We start from the raw sequence: 18648 nt of genomic DNA, 5'->3' as shown, positions 1-18648 counted from the left end.
AAATATAAACATGTGGAATAAATTGAAAGATGAAATGAGTGCAAAAAAAGTGTGCAACAATAAAAAAAAACAACTTGATAGCTATCAGTGTGGAGACAGAACCAGGAAAGACTCACTCAGGTCCTGCACACCACAGTGAAGTATACACACACACATGTAACATAAGAGATGGCATGGACAATAATGTAAGAGTCACTCCAGAATGAGCAGCACTGGTGTGATATCCATGTATGGAGAAATCTTTGGTATACTAGGCTAAGGAAAGTATAAAGAGAAAATAATAAATTTAAAGAAAGTGTAATTTTACGTTAAAATAGCACTATTGAAATCTTGACTCAATCCTGTAAAGAAACAAATAAGTAAATGCACACTACCACACACACACACACACACACACACACACACAAACCAAGGTGGCTACTGTACATTAAAAAAATTGTCACTTTATTAACAGAAAGGTCATCAATACAACAACAGGACTTCCAGAGGTGACCAGTCAGCCTCTGATTCTCTCTACAAGAATCCTCAGTTTCAATACAAGACAGCAAAGTGGCAAAGACTGAGATTAGAGGTTTAGTATGGCAGCAACAAGTGTTACAAACCAGTGTTACAAAAACCCATTACCAGAAGAACCTGTTGAATAGAAAACTGTAGCATTAGAAAACCTGGAGTGATTGTTCTTTGAGTGAGTGTGGAGGGGAAAGGTTCACTGGATAGTGTGACCCAAGAGTGAGTGACGCAAGGGGAAACTCAATTCGTCTGCACCACTTAGTGTCACGTGTTACGACTGATAATTCATTGCTTTGTTCTTTCCTCTCTTACTTCCTTTGTCATCCTCCATTCTTTCCTTCCTTCCTTCCTTCTTCCTACTGTTTTATTTCTCATGATACAGAGCAGTAAGAGAGTCTGCTTCCTACTTCTCACGCTCAATTTGTCCCATAATGCTTTGTGTGTTGAGTGCCATGTATTCCTACCTTGGTATTTTCTTATTTCTAAAATTATAACAAGTCTCCTCTTCATTTTGAAGGTTTTAAAACCTTCCTATTTCCACAGAAAAGTTAACATGTCTTTGTTTTGACTCAAGGCAGTCCACTAATTTTCAGCTCCTCGCCAGGTAGGGATAGTTACTTCCTATCCAGCCATTAAAAGAGGGAGTGTCACTTGTCTCTATTGGTGATGCACTGAATGTTTATGATTGGATTTCTTTCTTTGTGGTGCCATTTTGTGTCACCAGGTGATTCTATTCATGTTAAGTTGAAGTGGATGAGTCTTCCCAAGACAGAATTTATTTGTTAGTGTTTTCTTGTACATCTTGTTAATGAGTTTGGTATAATATACATTTTCTTTTTTCTGTAGCTCTCTCTCATAATTCTTAACTAAACCAGCCACCGTGTCACAGAGGCACGACCTTGACAGTGCCAGTTTTTATCAATGTACTGGTGTCACATTTCTATCTTGAGAGATTTGATGTGGTTGCCTTCCCTTGCTGTCTCCATCTTGACAGTGATGGCTCTTGTTATAATAACAATGTTATTTCTGCCTTGGCACAAATTGTTCTCAACTTGACAGGGGTAAGCTGTCAAATATCAACAATGAAAGGAAATTTTCTTAATTTAACAGAATTAATGATAAGAAACATTCTTAATTTAGTATGGTTATGGTGATTCTTATTTCTATGCCGGCACACATGATTATGAACTCAGCAGTGTCCTCATTCCACTCTGATAGCTTAACAATTCATCAATATAATTAAAAAGTTTATCAGCAGGCATGATGAGGCAGTCTCCTCTGAAGGTGTGAGAGGGAAGGAAGGTAAGACAAGGATGACTTCACACAGAATATCACAATAAAACATCACCTAACATTTGGCATCACGCTAAACCTGCAAGACATGAGGCTTGTCCTGTGGTTACTCTTAGGGGACAAAGTGGCTTTCCAACCTGGGGGTCAATCACCTACAATGGGGAGAAATATCAACTGTTGGTGTGTAATGTGGAGCTGCCAGAATACAAGCAGTATTCCTGGGAGCCACAACAACAAAGTGATGCCACAAGTGGAGGCAGCAGACGATATGCCGTGATGAAGAAAGTAACAAAACAAAAAGACTGAGAACTAAAGGTCACAGACACACCATTTTACATTAACCTAAACATTCTCCTTCGAGGGAACAGACACTCCACTTTAAATTAATCTGAACATCCTCGTCCAAACATGACACAACTTGCCTCATGGAATGCCTACACACCTGCACCACCCCTGGTACAGGACTGGTGAGGACATGGCCTGGCCCATCACTCTGGCGCTGACCACCTCACTGTGGCCTGGCCTGCTCCACATCTCACCCTTCACACCACCACTCACCACACCATCCCGTTGTTGTGGTGCGTTAAATCTATCAGTCAACTAAACAATCAATTCAATGTGAATAAGATAAAATATCTTCTGCAACTCATTATGCTCATTACTACACCAGTCTATTTGTCTACATGTGCACACACACACACACACACACACACACACACACAAGAGAACACTACCAAGGTAACTTGATAAAAAATGTTGTGACCTCATGGTGTGACTTTAACCCTTTCCTCCCTCCCAAACTGACCCCCACTCATTTCACTTTCATAAATAAGAGAGAATTTATTGCAACAGTTTGTTAAAAAAACACAAAAATGAACAAGATAAAAAAAACACTACACAAACATAAACTCATGACCTCACATTCCTCAAGCGACCTTGACTTTGGCTGATGTGATGACCTCATGGTGCCCTGACTAACCCTTCTACCACCATGCCTTATTGGTGACCTGACCCCCTTGTGCCCTCTGTGGCCCACTGGTGCCCCTGGTGTGGCCCCATGGAGGCTCTAGAGGTCCACGTTGTTGAGGTCGATCCCCGAGGCGGACGGCAGCGCCACGTCCTCTGGCGGCAGGAACTTTCCGATGGGTTGGATGGAGTTCTGGTGATGGCAGGAGTAGTGGGTGTTGTTATAACTGTTTCTATTACAGTAAAATTCCTCTTATCTGGAATCAACAGGACCGCCGACATGCCGGATACTTGAATATTGCCGGATACTTGAATAGAAGTGAAATTATGTCCACAATCACCACCCTACATTCACGCATCTTACCATAACAAAGATCAGCTGATCTTAATCAGCATCATATCAGCTGCTTAACCCTTTCCTTCCGGCAATCGTATATATACGATTGCAAAAATGCGTCCGTAGCGACGGCGATCATACCGGTAATCAAGAATTTTCACGCCTCAATTTTGAGGTCCAAGTGCGGTTTCTCGAGTCAGATGGTGTGAGTGGAAGTGTCTGGCATGTTTCCACATGTAGTGTTTTCACTAGCTCTGGAAATTTAGTGGTAACTAAGCTATTTTCCCTTTCTCCGGGCGACACTTGGCAACCCCAGCGACCCGCCGGGTGGAAAGCACTCGCCGGGTGGAAAGCACCATGATAAGTGTGAAGAGACATCCTGATAAGAGCCAAGGATCTCAGATCATAACTCACCATGGAGCAGGACACAACATATGTATTTAGCAGTGCTTCTGAGTTTGAAGACAGTGACACTGAATATTTAGAAGAAGAAGCTGAAGAAAGCGAAGACATTAGTGAGGACTCGGAAAATGATTTACAGGATCCACCTGTTTTATCAGAACAGAGAGATGATACCTATCATTCTTTCATGTTAATTTTTTCATTATCTTTGATTTTATAATAAAATGGTAGAAGATAACTTGTCAGAGAGAGAGAGAGAGAAAGAGAGAGAATGTTATTTGCCTGAAACTTGATGTGAAAAGGGATGAAATCTCTCTCTCTCTCTCTCTCTCTCTCATTGGAAGTGTACAATTTCCCCTCCAAGATATGAGAGAGAGAGAGAGAGAGAGAGAGAGAGAGAGAGAGAGAGAGAGAGAGAGAGAGAGAGAGAGAGAGAGAGAGAGAGAGAGAGAGAGAGAGAGAGAGAGACAGAGAGAGAGAGAGAGAGAGAGAGAGAGAGAGAGAGAGAGAGAGAGAGAGAGAGAGAGAGAGAGAGAGAGAGAGAGAGAGAGAGAGAGAGAGAGAGAGAGAGAGAGAGAGAGAGTGTGTGTGCGCGCGGCGTCATCGCTCTCCGGGCTGTTTCTGGATGACAGATCACACAGCGGGAGGAGGAGGAATCCTTTATAAGGCATAAACTCAACTTTCAGAGGTCACATCGAGCTACAAAGTATATCATTGTATTCAGAATAACAAAGAGAAAATAATTATTAGTATTCAAACAATTTTCTGACAATTTCTAGGTTTACCATTTTTAGCCATCATACAAAACGGGAAAATAATTTAAGCGCCGGAAGGAAAGGGTTAAGTGTAAGCACAACACGCTTCCTCTTTCCTACAACTTTAGGCATGATGAAGGCGTCAGGCGATAAACGGTGCACACGCGGGACTGAGTCACTGAGTAAACACAGTGCAGTAGGCCGTGGGTGGCGCAAAGCAGTGCGCTCTGGTGGCAAGGGGACAAAGTATGCCTCGCGCGGGAATTTTAATCGATTTTATGAGTACACATTGATTTTTTATTGATTTTAAGGCTCGGGGAAAAATGTGCTGGATACTTGAAGCTGCCGGATACTCGAATGCCAGATGAGAGGGATTTTACTGTATTACTTCTAATGCTAAGTTTATTCATATGATTCAGTAATTTTTTTTATCTATCTATCTACCTATCTACCAGGCCAGCAGAGTGGCCCAGACAAAGCACCATACACACACACGTCATTCACAATTTTAGTTCTGTCGACCTGTGGTGGGACAGTCTCATGGACCACACCCAAGGAGCTTAAGGCATCACACACTTGGCCACATACTTCCATAGCAGAGCCTGACAGCATACATCCTTCCTTTTTGCACCTGACCTTAAGCATTTCTTTCTACACAGCCCGTTTTTTCACCTTTACTACTACTACTACTACTACTACTACTACTACTACTACTATTACTACTACTACTACTGCCACTACTACTACTACTACTACACATTTCCAGTTCCTCCTCACTCACCTTCATCATCCTTATTTCTCTTTTGCACCTGACCTTAAGCATTTCTATACAGCCCTAGTGTTTTCCCTTTACTACTACTACTACTATTACTACTACTACTACACATCTCCAGGTCTTCCCCACCCACCTTCATCTCCTGCAGCTTCAGCATCTCCTCCTTCAGCTTGTTGATGATAGAAGTGTTTGGCTGGTTCACCGTGGCATTAGATTGCAGCAACGTTATCTCCTGCTCCTCTGCCTTCTTCTCCCTCATCGTCTGCATGGACCGGTTGCCGTACAGACGAAGCAATGACCCCCAGCTGCTGATGTGTGGGTGTAGTTTCTGTGGTGGTGAGAAGTGAGAGAACATAGTAACATAAGAATACAAGGGTTGGTGCAGGAAGCCATCAGGTCTACATGTGGCAGTCCCTATATGAAATGTGCCTGCTTATTTCCACCTATCATCCCCCCTCCATAAATGTGTCTTTCTTTTAAAGCTTCCTAATGACTATGCACTAGCAACCTGATTACTGAGTCTATTCCATTTACCACTCTATTTAAGAAGCAATTCCTTCCTATCTTGTTTTTAAATCTAACTTTTTTGAGCTTGAACACATTATTTCTTGTTCAATCCTGACTACTGGCCAGGTATATAGATAAATAGTTCTCTCTCTCTCTCTCTCTCTCTCTCTCTCTCTCTCTCTCTCTCTCTCTCTCTCTTTATGTCTCTGTCTTTCTCTCTGTCTCTCACCTGCAGGATGGCCTGGGACGCCCTCTGCTTGCCGTCCTTCTTATTCTTGCACTGCACCTGCACTGTGTGTTTGCCGACGCTCATCACAAACTCGTTCTTCTGGTTCTTCTGCGTCACCAGGCGGGAGTCAATGTTGGCGCCGTTGAGGCCAAAGTTGCGCTGCAGACAGTTGAGCAGGATGGAGTATGGGGAAAGTTCGCTGGTCTTGTTGCACAGCTCCGGTACGCGCGGGTCCTCAATGCGGATCTCGTCAAAGAACTGCAGTGGCAAAGGGTCATTCTGTGAGTGTGTCTATCTATCCCAAGCATTTACCTCATGCTCTGGCCAGCCACAGTTCAACATATGTACTCTTACCAAAATCTCCCATCAATTTCTAAACCTTTCTTATCCTTCACTTCTGTACCTTATCTAACCTCTCTATGTCACTCTCAAACACTTACTTCACACTCTGGCTGGCCACAGTTGAACACATGTACTCTTACCAAAATCTCCTATCAATTTTGTAAACCTTTCTCATCTGACTTCTAACCTCTTCTAACCTCCCAATGTCACTTGCAAACATTTACTTCACACACAGTTCAACACACATACTCTTGCCTCCTAATCTCCCATCGACTCCAAAAACCTTTCTCATCTGACTTCACTCCTGTACCTCACCTAACCTCCCATCATTCTCCCAGCCACTCACTGAGAGATCTGCATCATCCTTAGTGTTGGATTCCTCTCTGATCTTCTCTCCAAGTTCAGGCAAAAGGATCTCTAGAGTGGCCTTGGCTGCCTCTGTCTTGGCCTGCTTCTTGCTGCTGCCGTACCCTGTGCTGTACTGAAGCTCGTTGATGATGATGGTGGCGGCATACGGCGTGGCTGCGTTTTCTGTGGATTGGTAAATAGGTGAAGGGGGGACTCAGGAATACATAGGAAGGATATATATTGGTGTTCAGTTAAAATTCTTGTATAGTAGATAGGTGAAGAGGGCCAAACAAAAACATATTGGAAAGCTAGGTTTGCATACTCAGTAAAAATTAATGTATAGTGAATGAATAAAGAGATCTGGCATGCATAGGATAGGTGTTGGTACTCCGTAAAAAGAAGAGATCTGGGTTACATACAAAGGCCATATACTGATGTCTGACTAAAGAATCACATATGGTGGATGGGTGAAGACGTTTAGGTTGCACAGGAATAAATAAAGACATATACGATAGATATACGCCAAAAAAAGACATGTAAACTATCGAAAAGTATAAAAACACTCTTCCAAATGACACAAACAAGCAGGAATGTAAGAAAACAAATATACCCAATAAAAAAAAGCAATCAAACAAGAAAACATACACAAACAAATAAATAAATAAATAAAAACAAAAAAAATAAACAAATACCAAAAAATACATCAATAAACAAATAACAATAACAACACAAGCAAAAAAAATAAGATGGACACCCCAAACAAAAAAGTAAACAAAGCAGACTCTTCGAACCATCCTCCACTCACCCACTTCCTTAAACACATATTTGGGCTGCTTCTTGAGGGCGTGCTGGACGTATTCATGAAGGATGCACACGTAGCTCTTGCCTTTTGGGTTCATGATCCACTCCTTCTTGCTGCTGGCCGTGCATGAGCCATCCTCCTCTGTGGGTGAGGGAACAAGGGCGGTGGATGTACTGGTGGTGGAGTGACATGGTTTTTTTTATCATTTTACTTCTTTTAGCACATTTTTCCTTGATTCCTAACCCCTTAGAAGCAAGTTTCCTTGTTCTTCACCCACCTCCATATATCGTACTAGCCAGAAATAGCAAAATCTATTCTTTTTCTACCCTGTTCTCTTTTGTAAATGCTTTTAAAGATTCCATGCATTGCTTTTAGTGCTGTGAATTGTTGCATGCCACAGTGAAAGCATTTAATCTGAGTATATAGTGTTTTGCTTCATCCTGTTGATCCTTGGGAGTGGGCGTAAGTGTACCTGGCATGGCCCACTGACATATGGACCCAGTTAGGTGTGGGGCACTCCATAAAAAGTACCCTGCTTGTACTGTGGTGAATAGGTGCAGGGTAGGAAACAGTCTCATTATAAAAAGCCAGGGGTAAACCAGTACACGTTGTTGGGCCTTGCTGTGGATGTACGTAACTGGCTGTGCTATGCCTATGTGTAGCCGGTTGTGCTATGCCTAAGCTCCTGGGGTGTAGTAAGGTGGGCCACTAGACTGTCCCTTTCCACTGGAAGCTGACGGAGCTAAGAGCGTAAATGATGCATGTATGAGTGTTTGGTGCTGTCTGGGCTGTATAGAGATGAATAGATAGATAGAAGGACAAAAACTACACACTCAAAGGTATGTGGTGGCAGAGAGAACACATGTGGTGAGTGAGAACAAGCTTTCTACTTGCTATGTCCACTGGTGTAGCAAATGAGTGACTGATCCAGGACCCACAAGTCGTACAGTCAGTGCAAAAACCTCCTACCTTGCCTGCGGAGGGAGATGAGCTTAGTGCCTTCAGGGAGTTGCGGCCGGTCCTTCTTCTTGCTCAGCTTCTGAAACCGCCGTCTCTCTGCCCATGACCTGGTGATGGGGAGGTATGTGGTAGTGGTGGCAGTGGAGAGAAGGAAAGAAAAGGATGGAGGAGGGAACAGATGGAAGAAATGGAGGAAGGAAAGAAGGGACAGGACATAAGGTCTTGAAATGAATAAAACAGACACAATACTCAACATAAACAATAAGAGGGGAACATTTGATTCTTCTTTAACCTTATCCAATCTTATCCAACCTTGACCACACTAAGCACAAATAACCCAACAAACAAAACAAACAAAACTTTCCTTATCCCTCCCTTCCTTCCACACTCACTTGAACCTAATAATCTTGATGGTCTTGAACAGGAAGCGCCTCTCACAGTAGTCCCGCAGCTCCCCGGCCTCCAGGGACTGTTGCTGCAGGTTCTCCACAGCTGTCTCTATCTTTGCATTGCCCACCATCAGACTGGAGGGCGGCGCTGCTCCTGTAGGGAAGGAAAATGAGGTGTGTGAGTGTGTTGATTGATGCAGATTACTTATATTAATTTTGGTTGACAATATTAGGTTAGTATTTATTTTTCTTTCTCTGCCTTTCTACTTTTGTGTGTTATGTATTTTTGGTACAGCTAAATTTGTCAATAAACTACTACTACTACTACTATGCCTGGTTGTGAAGAGGGTACGTGAAGAGTGAGTGGGTGTTACAGGGAAGATGTCAAGGCAGGTGGTGTCGGAGGGTGATGAGGATGGGTGGTAAGGCAATGATATACCAAGAGGACCAGCCTGGGTTGTAGTGGTATTGTGGAAGATAAAAACAGGGAATGAACTGGTAAGGACACTATCATCTTCAATTTTCTCTTACTTTCCCTCTCCTCCTGTCTTTCATTCCCTCTTTTCTACTTCCCATTCTATCTTCAAATTCTTTACTCTCTTCATTTCTCATCCTATCTCCTTCCATCTCAATCTCCCATTCTCACTTCCTCCATCTCCCAGTCCCTCTCCCTTCAACTCCCATATCCTCTTCCTCACTTACTCCTATATTCATCTACTGCTCACCTCCTCTTAGTTCATTCTTTCTTTGTGTTCTGTCACCCTCCATACCTTCCTTTGTGGTGGTAAGTGCCAGTGCTGCTGCCAGGGAACTGCTGCTGCCACCGCTCCGCCCAACAGCGCCACCACCACACGTCCTGCCACTGTCCACCCCATTCTCCACTACTGCTGCTCCTGTGGGGGGCGCTGGTGGAGGTGGTGGTGCTGGCTCTGGTGGTGCTGCTGTGGTAGTGGTGGTGGTGGTGGTAGTGGTGGGTTCTCCAGTACTCTGTTGAAGATTGGTTTTGGTTTTTGTGTCTTTTAACAATTGAAATAGTGAAGTTGTTAGTTGTGTCTCTGTTTCATAATTTGTTGCTTTGATTTTTTAATAGTTGTCCTTTTTTTGTCTCTTTTTTCCTTCCTTCCTCTTATTCTTTCATGTTTTTCAGCATAATCTTTTCATCTTTTTTTCTTCTCTGGTGTCTTTCATTTCCTCCTCTCTCATCCTGACTACTTCCCCTACTTTTTCTTTCCCCATCTTGTCATTTTCCTGCTGAATTATTATCTTGTCCTCCTTTTTTCCTCATCTTATTCTCTTCAACTTCCCCTTTCCCTACAAAACACCGTTAGTCCCTCCATCATCTAATCCTTTTCACTTTTTAGCAGTTCTCTTATTTTCTTCTTGTATTTCTCATTTTTCTCTTCTCATCCTAAACCCTCCCTCTATTCCTCCCCAAAAATAAAAAGAATCCATCTCATTAATCTCCTACAAGATGTTCCCCTTTGTCCTCTTTTTTCCATCCCATTCTCCTCATTTTCTTTGCATACAAAACACTTTAAGTCCCTCAGCCATCCATCTACTTAGTCTCCCTTGCCTTTCCATTTCCCTTCCTCCTCCTTCCCTGACTTCTTGTTCTCTTTTCCCATTCTCACTCCCCTCAACTTTCTCTCCCCCTACAAAACACCTGTAGTCCCTTCAGGTCAAATGCCACACTTGTTCTCGTGGCTCTGAAAATCCCCAAACTGGTGACAGTCATACAACAAAGGTCTGATTCCATAACACAGGCAGTGATTGGCTGGAGTTGGAAGTGACTGTGTAATAGAACCATTAGTCACCCACCTGCTCAGTCTCTCCTGCCTTTCCATTCTCCTGCATGGTGTTCTCCTTGTCCTCCTCCCTCCCAGACTGCTCAAAATCCAGGGCCTTGAGATACTGGAGGCATGGGATGGCACTCAGAGGGATGTCATGTTTCTGGAAGGTCAAGGCATCAGGTCAGAGTAAGGTCTTAGTGAAGATGGTTTTGTCGGTTTTGGTGTGTTTTGGTAAAGAGAGGTTAGAGGTTGGTGGACTGTGTGTGTGTGTGTGTGTGTGTGTGTGTATATGTGTGTGTGTGTGTGTGTGTGTGTGTGTGTGTGTGTGTGTGTGTGTGTGTATGGCTACCTACCCTGACGCTGGCCTGTCCAAGGAAGTATGGTTTGGACATGGTGCACACCCTGGACTGCTTGTGAAGGTAGACGGGCATGCCGCTGTTGTGAGTCACCTGCACCCACCCCTCTGGCAGCACCTCAAAGTGATTGCTGCCCTTTTCTGTGTGGGGACAAGGATGTGAGGGGGCATCGCAAGGGACAGAGGGAGTGTGAAGGAGAAATGGTCAGGAGAAGGGAAAGATAATGTGATAGATGGTAATAATAGAGGTAAAAGAGAGAGAAGGAAAGGCAGAGGGTGCAATGAAGGAGATTAGAACATGAGGGAAGAATTGGAGGAGATAGAAGGAAGAAAGGGAGAAAGAGTAAGGAAAGGGATTATATAGTGGATGCAAGAATGAAGGTAAAATAAAGAAGGGGAAGAAAAGAGAGAGGAAGCACAATAGGAGGCTGGGTAGAGAAAGGAAAGTAAAATCAAGTGGATGAAAAAGGGAATGTAGATAAGACAGTGAAAAAATTGGGTGATTGTCATGTTACAAGAAGGAAATGAGAGAAAAGGAAAGGAAAAAAAGATGAGTGAAGGAATGGGAAGGGAAGAGAAGGGATGGGAAAAAAAGAGAAAAAAGGGGCTGGTTAATTAGATAATATGCTATGAATACTCCTCTCTCTCTCTCTCTCTCTTATATGCCTTCACATAATCATTCAATCAATTTTTCTTGCATTATTCTTCTCTCTCCTTCATTCCTTCCTTTATTCTTTACAATCACTCCTCCTCATCCTCCTCCTGGCATTCCTCCTTAAACATCACTCCTCCTCTTCCTCCTCTTGCTCCTTCTCCTCACCCACAAGCACAATCTTCTGCCTCTCATCATAGGGTGCCTCCTCCCCCTCTCCAAGCAGTGCCTCTCTCCTCCTCTTCCGTGGCCCCTTCATCTCCTCTGGCAGCCCCTCCTCCAGAAGGGCGTCGATCTCCTCCTCAGGGACCTCCGAGTCGTAGTCCTCCTCTGAGTCGTGGCCATCTGACGGAATGACGGTTGGTTTAGTGTGTTGCACGACCGAGTTTAATTTTTTACGGTATTTCTTTGTTGTGTTGCTTTGTGGGGTTCAAGGATATTGGTGGAAAGTTCCTTTATATCTAAGTTTCTGGTTTGGTTAGGCTTGGTAAGGGAGAGAGAATGGTCTGCTATGAAGTAGGGATATTTATCTTCCACTGTCATGCCTTGTTGTACTGACCAGGGTAGGATTAGGTAGTTAGGTTAGGTTATGGGAGAGTTGATGGGTTATTATGGGTATTCCTGCACTTGAATGACTAATAAGGGGAGGTGATGAGGGTCTGGAGGTTAAGGTGTGTGTGTGTGTGTGTGTGTGTGTGTGTGTGTGTGTGTGTGTGTGTGTATGTGTGTTGAAAGGTAGGCAGGGTATTGTTATTATTGTTATCATCACAGCTATTGTTATTATTGCCACTGTACAACACAATTCATCACTACACTACACTTCACCACCATCACTTAGCTTGGTTATCACTGTCACCACCACCACCACCACCACCACCACCACCATCACCAGCACCACCACTCACCTAGGTCATCATTACCATCACCACTCATCCAGGTCATCATCACTACCACCACCACCACCACCACCACCACTCATGTACATCAACATCAGTCACCACCACCACTCACCACTCACCCTGGTCATCATTGTCATCACCACCATGCACCTCGTCCAGCAGCTGGAAGCCTTCATACCCTGAGTCTGCCAGCACCTCATTGCCGCCTGACGCCCTGCCACCACCACTGCCACCTGGGGGAGAGGGAGAGGGAGGGAGAGAGAGAGAGGATAAATTAGATGACCAAGAAGATCAAGAAAATCCTGCAATAGAAACACAAACAGGTTAACTGGCCTCAATCGTCTCACTGTGGAGTTTTTACACAAGCACACACAGCAAGGGGTTCAGAATGCTGTAAATTACCATGAAACTGGAAAAAAAAAAAGGGTCACTGACTTCTCTATATAAATCACACATACACACTTGAAGAAAATGAAAAAGGAAAACCCTCAATACAATACATAAATTAAAGAACAGATAGGAAGAAACAAGAAAGAAACAAGAAAGAAACAAGTGGATAGCAACATATAAGAAGGAAAGGGTTAAAATAGAAAAGACCTCTAAGCACACACACACACACACACACACACACACACACACACACACACACACACACACACACACACACACACACACGTACCTGCAGGCCAGTCCCAGCAATTATCTTGAGGTGCTCTTTCATCTTCTCCACTTCCTCTCTCTTCCCTCTCGTCTTCTTCCACCTCCGATGCCTCCAGTCTGAGAACCTTCCTTGGTGGACTATCACTACCTCCTCCTCCTCCTCCTCCTCCTCCTTCTGTGCACATCATCTTCACTTCCTCTTATCAATCTGGCCAAGGCAAGGACAGGATGGAGGGATGGTGGGAGGGGAAGAAATATTCACACAAACACACGTACACAACACAAGACTACATGTCCACTTACTCACCGTTCCCGCAGGACACGGCAGGTGGCGGAGGGACGGGTGGTCAGCGGTCAGCCCATGTGGTGCAGGTCAGCTGGGTGTTGTGCTCTGGCTGCAGGGAGGAGGGTTAGGGCAGGCCAAGGGAGGATGCACCAAGGCAAATATAAACACAAACATGTACACCTGCTAAAAAGAAATTCCTTATACAATTTTACACAGATTTATGGGTGAGTAATATAGCTTGGCAATCTGTAATTTGTGTACATGATGAGCTTTCCAATCTGATGCACTGTCCAATATATTTCTAGGGTATATTTTTTTGTTGTTAATTTCCATCAATCACAGGTAAAATTTCCCGACACTTGGTGCAAACCTCACAACACTGATTGCAGGACAAATAATTTCAGAGTTTCATGGGTGCCAGCAAATTAATGATCAATTTCCATGTCATTCCTGTCACCTGGCCCTCAGGTCACAGCCTCCGTGATGGCTGAGGCAAGCCTTCCCCCAGCACCTCAGATCAGGGTCAGCAAGGCCACACACCTCAAGCTTTACAACCACTGCTTGGTTCTGTCTCAACAATAAGTTAAACAACACACACACACACACACACACACACACACACACACACACACACACACACAGACACACACACATGCACACACTCACAATCTCTTCACTGGATACCTGATGCTACTGCAGTCTTTCCCATTTGTACAGATGCTCTAAAACATTATTACTAACAAAGTATTTGTGTCACACATTGCATTGTAATGGAATACATCTGACTACATCTATAACTGTCACTTCATTTGGTCATGTTCTCATATCAATATATTCATATATGTGCTTTTCAAATATAAACAGCAACTGATTTACTAAAACCAACATTTCATTTGTCCACGAGATGTTCCGCGCAGAGCTGCTCGTTCACCAAGATAAGCCAGACACAGAATAAATCATAATCTTGTAACAATACCCAAGTGTACCACACCAAGGCATGAATGACCATAAAAGCGCAAATATAATACCTAAGTGGCAGAACTCAGCATCTCCACAAGCAGGCACTGCACAAGTGGAGTGTTTTATTTGTAAAAACTGACACAGACTTGGCAGAGAAATCCCTGTTGAAGGACATGGTCTTTCAGTGACAACTTAAAGAAAAAAAAAGTACAACAGAGATAACACACACCAACCCTCGGCAGTGACATCTCTATCACAATGAAGTCGTGGTGATACTATCACTGAAGAATAATTTCCTCTGACAAGAATATCTCCGCCAAGCATAATGAAGGAATGCACGGCAGCACAGCAGCAGAATGGTGAAAGAAACACTGCCTACAGAATAAAAACTTTCCTCTTGAGGCACAATAAGCAACAAGTGGTAATGTTGGGGTCACTCTGAATGGCTGAGACACATGAATATAAAAACTAATTGGTAATGGTGTATCAAAAACCCATTCCAAAAAAGTACCCCCTTGTCTATCTTCTCTAAAAAAGGGAAACCCTATCCATTCTCTCCAAAAGAAACAAACCTATCCATTCTCTCCAAACAAACATCCCTATCTATCCTCTCCAAAGCATCTCTGTCTATCCTCCAAATTGACGAGGGATCAAAATCTCTCACACACTTCAGTAATGACTGGGCTGGGATCTCTCTCTCTCTCTCTCTCTCTCTCTCTCTCTCTCTCTCTCTCTCTCTCTCTCTCTCTCTCTCTCTCTCTCTCTCTCTCTCTCTCTCTCTCTCTCTCTCTCTCTCTCTCTCTCTCTCTCATGATCATAATGCAGCGATGAAAAGGTTCAAAATCATATTTAGTCTTTTTCGTAAATCTACCTTCCTGTATCCTCTAAGTTGAAAAGACTGTACCTAACTTCTTATAATATAGTCAACAGCATTAGTTTATATTTTCAACCCTTTGACTGCCACTTGGTACCCCTTTCCCTAATGACCAATCACTCTGAGACATCTTTACTTGCTCTACAGCCACACCTTGCAGATGCTTGTAAAGACTTCATGCATTGCTTCTGTTGCTACTATAACTGTTTTGTGTCACAATGAAGGGGTTAATTTACTGACATGATAAGAGTCCACCAAAGCCACGATCGCCGGGCACGGATCTATTTATGTCTCCACTAAGTAGCATTACAACTGATATTTCCATTACACATCCATGTACATCGAATCCGCACTGGGCATTGAGCATACACACCACAAACACAGTATTCATTATTAGTCAGAGAAGCACCAATCTTTATGAAGTAATACACCAGTCTGTTTAATAAGGCATAAATCAATGACAATGCAGTTTCCCATATCCAGTAATCAATAAAAAGAAAAGTACAGAGTTGTTCTATAAAATAACACTAATTTTCATATAACATTTTGCCTACAAGTAGTTTGGCATTCAAAGCATCAGATATCAATGGCTAAGAGAAACTGCATAATGTGGTTGCATCATATATTATTTGCTGTATGTGTTTTGTAACCCCAAAGCACATAGAACAAGTAATATATGGTACAAGTACACTATATCATAATAATTCTCTGGCACCTGTAATTCCAAGCAAGGGTAGGTAAGTGGATACACCAGAACCAAACATCACAGGTAAGACTGTAATGAGCCAGACAAGTGGTGGTTTAGAATGAACAGCTTTGCCTGGAGTCTTATGGGAAAAAAATGTACACTCGAAACCAATACTTGTCTGGCTCATTACAAGAATCACAAGGCAATCAAGGAGCACAAGCCTGAGTCAGGGATACTCCTCAAAGTTTTGCTCAAATTATGTGTAAGTATATCAGATTTTGTCCTAGTGTTGATGCACTAGACCCACACACATACAGAGAGCAGGAAGAGAAATGAAGAGATAGATGTATGTGGGGAGAAAATGGAAATGCACAGATAAGTGGAGGAAATGTGAGAGAGAGAGAGAGAGAGAGAGAGAGAGAGAGAGAGAGAGAGAGAGAGAGAGAGAGAGAGAGAGAGAGAGAGAGAGAGAGAGAGAGAGAGAGAGAGAGAGAGAGAGAGAGAGAGAGAGAGAGAGAGAGAGAGAGAAATACACTATATTAGTTAAATAAATGAGAGAAAACAAGACTGAAATAGACAAGAAACAAGGAAAGCAGTCAGGAAAACAGATCTAAAGGCAGACAGAATCAAGACTGGAATAAACAGGCAGGCAGACAGACAGACAGACAAGCAGACAGGGCATGAGTGAGGGTGGTGTGGCGGAGGGCAGACCCTGTACCACCTCGACAAAAGGCCGCAACCTTCCATGACCCAGTTGCGCCAAGTCTGGGGCAGTAGAAAGCAGCCTGTCTAAACCCTCTCAACGCAAATAAGGGGACCTGCTTTAGGGCGACGACACGACGCTACAGCAAACCAGAGTCATCCTGTGCCTTGGTGATGCTGATGCATTGGCAATAGTTCTGGTAAAGAGGCGTGACTCAATAAGATCACTTCCTCATCAATAGTGCTGTTGCAATGCATGGTGCAGCTGCTGGACTATGGATGTGGCAGGACCTCCAGGTGCACTCCTTGGCTCCAGGGCGGCACAGCTGAGGCAGGCAGCTCCTGTGTCCCTCCTGCTGATGTCTAGGATGCTGCCTCCACTTGCCATACTAGGAGGATGCTTCCTACACACACACACACACACACACACACACACACACACACACACACACACACACACACACACACACAATAAGAGGGGGATAAGGATGTAGAGAAAAATATTTGCAATTACAGCAATAGGTCAGTCGAATGTACTAGTGGAGGAGGTGGTGCAGGTGATGCAAGCAATATACATAAACATAAAGGAAACCCATAATAATCTGATACTAAGAAATGGAGCACCAAGGGCCTGAAAGTTACAATTATGTTACTCTCCACGTACCAAGCAATACATGTTGAGTAAACATTATTTCTCACACCAATGGGAGTGTAAAAATATTATCTATCTCTTTCACTGATCAATAAGTGCAGAATTAACGTATGTACACGCAGTCACCAAATCAAAATTCCATATTTTGTATGCACACAAGTAAGTCAATTATTAAAATACTTGTGCTTACAATAAAAACCCGCAACCTGAATTATTACTTGTAGTTTTCTCTGGCGGGTTTTGTTGTTTTCTGGCGCATTTCCTGAATACTCCCCCATGGCTGGTGAGGTGCACTGAACAGTCTGAGGCCTGCGTCACAACCTCAACTCTATCTTGGAAACAATACAAATGGACACACACACACACACACACACACACACACACACACACACACACACACACAGGCTCTCCAGATCACAGTATACAAGGAAGTCAAGAAATCAGGTCACTTGTAGCAGGCAATGACCTCTCCATCTTGACCTTCAATCCCTTCCTTTGGCACTTGTGGAGGATTGGGGTCCTGGGCTGGTGTGCGTCCCACTTGCCCCATTGCCAACTTGGACCATTCACTAATGCTGACTCGTCCCATCTGGTGATCTTTAAGACCATACTACGGGTTGCATTGGGGGTTTATCTCCTAAAGTTTTTCTGCTAATCTACTGTTGCTATCCCCTTTCAAATTTCTGTTCTTGTAATCATCACATTTGATCTTCCACAATGCTGGGAAGCTTTGGTAGAGTTCAAGGAACTCCTGGCAAAACCCCTGAGTCTGTGCACTCACCACAGCTGGTGGTGGAAGACTGATGCTTTAGCTCAATCACTGCCATACACTGTCAATCATGACTGTGCAAGCATAATAAATGATTGATGGCTAAAAATCAAGCTGTGTTGGAGCCTCTACAATCATTTGCTCAATCCTTCGATCACACAAATATACTATGGATATGATTGCGCAATCACCATGACTGAGCTATCATGATTGATAGTGTATGGGGAAACAGTCCACGACCTGGCAACTCTGGTCCGATTTGGCAATGGGTCGAGCTGACCGGCACTCCCTGGGCTGACGCTATTTGTTGGAATCCTTGGTGGAGGACCCCAATTCCCCACGAGTGGCCTTCCTTCAACGCAGATACATGATAAGACATCACTCCAGTACACCGCCTCTCTCTGCGCCACACAACATAACACATGACAAAGGCACCAATGACAAATAGAACGACAGACATTACATTTCTAACCGGTAATGCATCACTGAATGTCTCATTGCATACATAAGGTTACTCTGCCACTGTTCCCCTGCTCCTATGTGTCCTCCTGAGGCACACAGAGGTGGTCCACACACTATACAGACCAGGCGGCGCCGCTGGGAGGAGATATCACGGTGGTGTCACAGTGGCCACTTTGTTTACGTTCTTGGTGATGAGGAGTCGAATTCGCCGGAGAATGTTTTCAACTTTTTTTTTCCCCATTTATGTTACTTAGTCTTGAAGTGGTTAAAATTATGATGAAAAA

The 18648-nt window shown here is 43.6% G+C and overlaps 1 protein-coding gene across 4 annotated transcripts; it reads right to left on the bottom strand.

The window, feature by feature from the left end:
• Positions 1 to 427: 427 nt before the first annotated feature.
• LOC135113084 (microprocessor complex subunit DGCR8-like) lies at positions 428 to 18574 on the bottom strand. Of its 4 annotated transcripts, none has more exons than XM_064028108.1 (15): positions 18488 to 18574; positions 13279 to 13366; positions 12991 to 13179; positions 12431 to 12544; positions 11581 to 11757; positions 10759 to 10901; positions 10434 to 10565; positions 9386 to 9602; positions 8619 to 8769; positions 8236 to 8333; positions 7270 to 7407; positions 6463 to 6647; positions 5775 to 6032; positions 5172 to 5366; positions 428 to 2962 (listed from the first exon to the last, which is right to left on the bottom strand). In XM_064028108.1, the coding sequence occupies exons 3-15, from the start codon at positions 13157 to 13159 to the stop codon at positions 2870 to 2872; spliced, it is 2070 nt and encodes a 689-aa protein (XP_063884178.1). In that variant the 5' UTR covers positions 13160 to 13179; positions 13279 to 13366; positions 18488 to 18574; the 3' UTR covers positions 428 to 2869. The 4 variants fall into 4 exon arrangements, with proteins under 4 accessions (XP_063884178.1, XP_063884176.1, XP_063884177.1 ...); XM_064028106.1 differs by having other exon boundaries at positions 13279 to 13437; positions 18488 to 18570; XM_064028107.1 differs by having other exon boundaries at positions 13279 to 13440; positions 18488 to 18563.
• Positions 18575 to 18648: the final 74 nt, after the last annotated feature.

The sequence above is a fragment of the Scylla paramamosain genome, chromosome 25 (assembly GCF_035594125.1).
Source record: "Scylla paramamosain isolate STU-SP2022 chromosome 25, ASM3559412v1, whole genome shotgun sequence".
Taxonomy (NCBI): domain Eukaryota; kingdom Metazoa; phylum Arthropoda; class Malacostraca; order Decapoda; family Portunidae; genus Scylla; species Scylla paramamosain.
The sequence above is the reverse complement of the archived record's forward strand: the minus strand, read 5'-3'. Positions and strand labels throughout refer to the sequence as shown.

Coding starts and splice junctions, on each gene's coding strand:
- LOC135113084 (XM_064028108.1), bottom strand. CDS start 13,159: ATGATGTGCACAGAAGGAGGAGGAGGAGGAGGAGGAGGAGGTAGTGAT. Junction 8,770..9,385: donor ACTTACCACCACAAAGGAAG/GTATGGAGGGTG, acceptor CCTTCCCTACAG/GAGCAGCGCCGCCCTCCAGT. Junction 5,367..5,774: donor CGTCCCAGGCCATCCTGCAG/GTGAGAGACAGA, acceptor TCACCACCACAG/AAACTACACCCACACATCAG.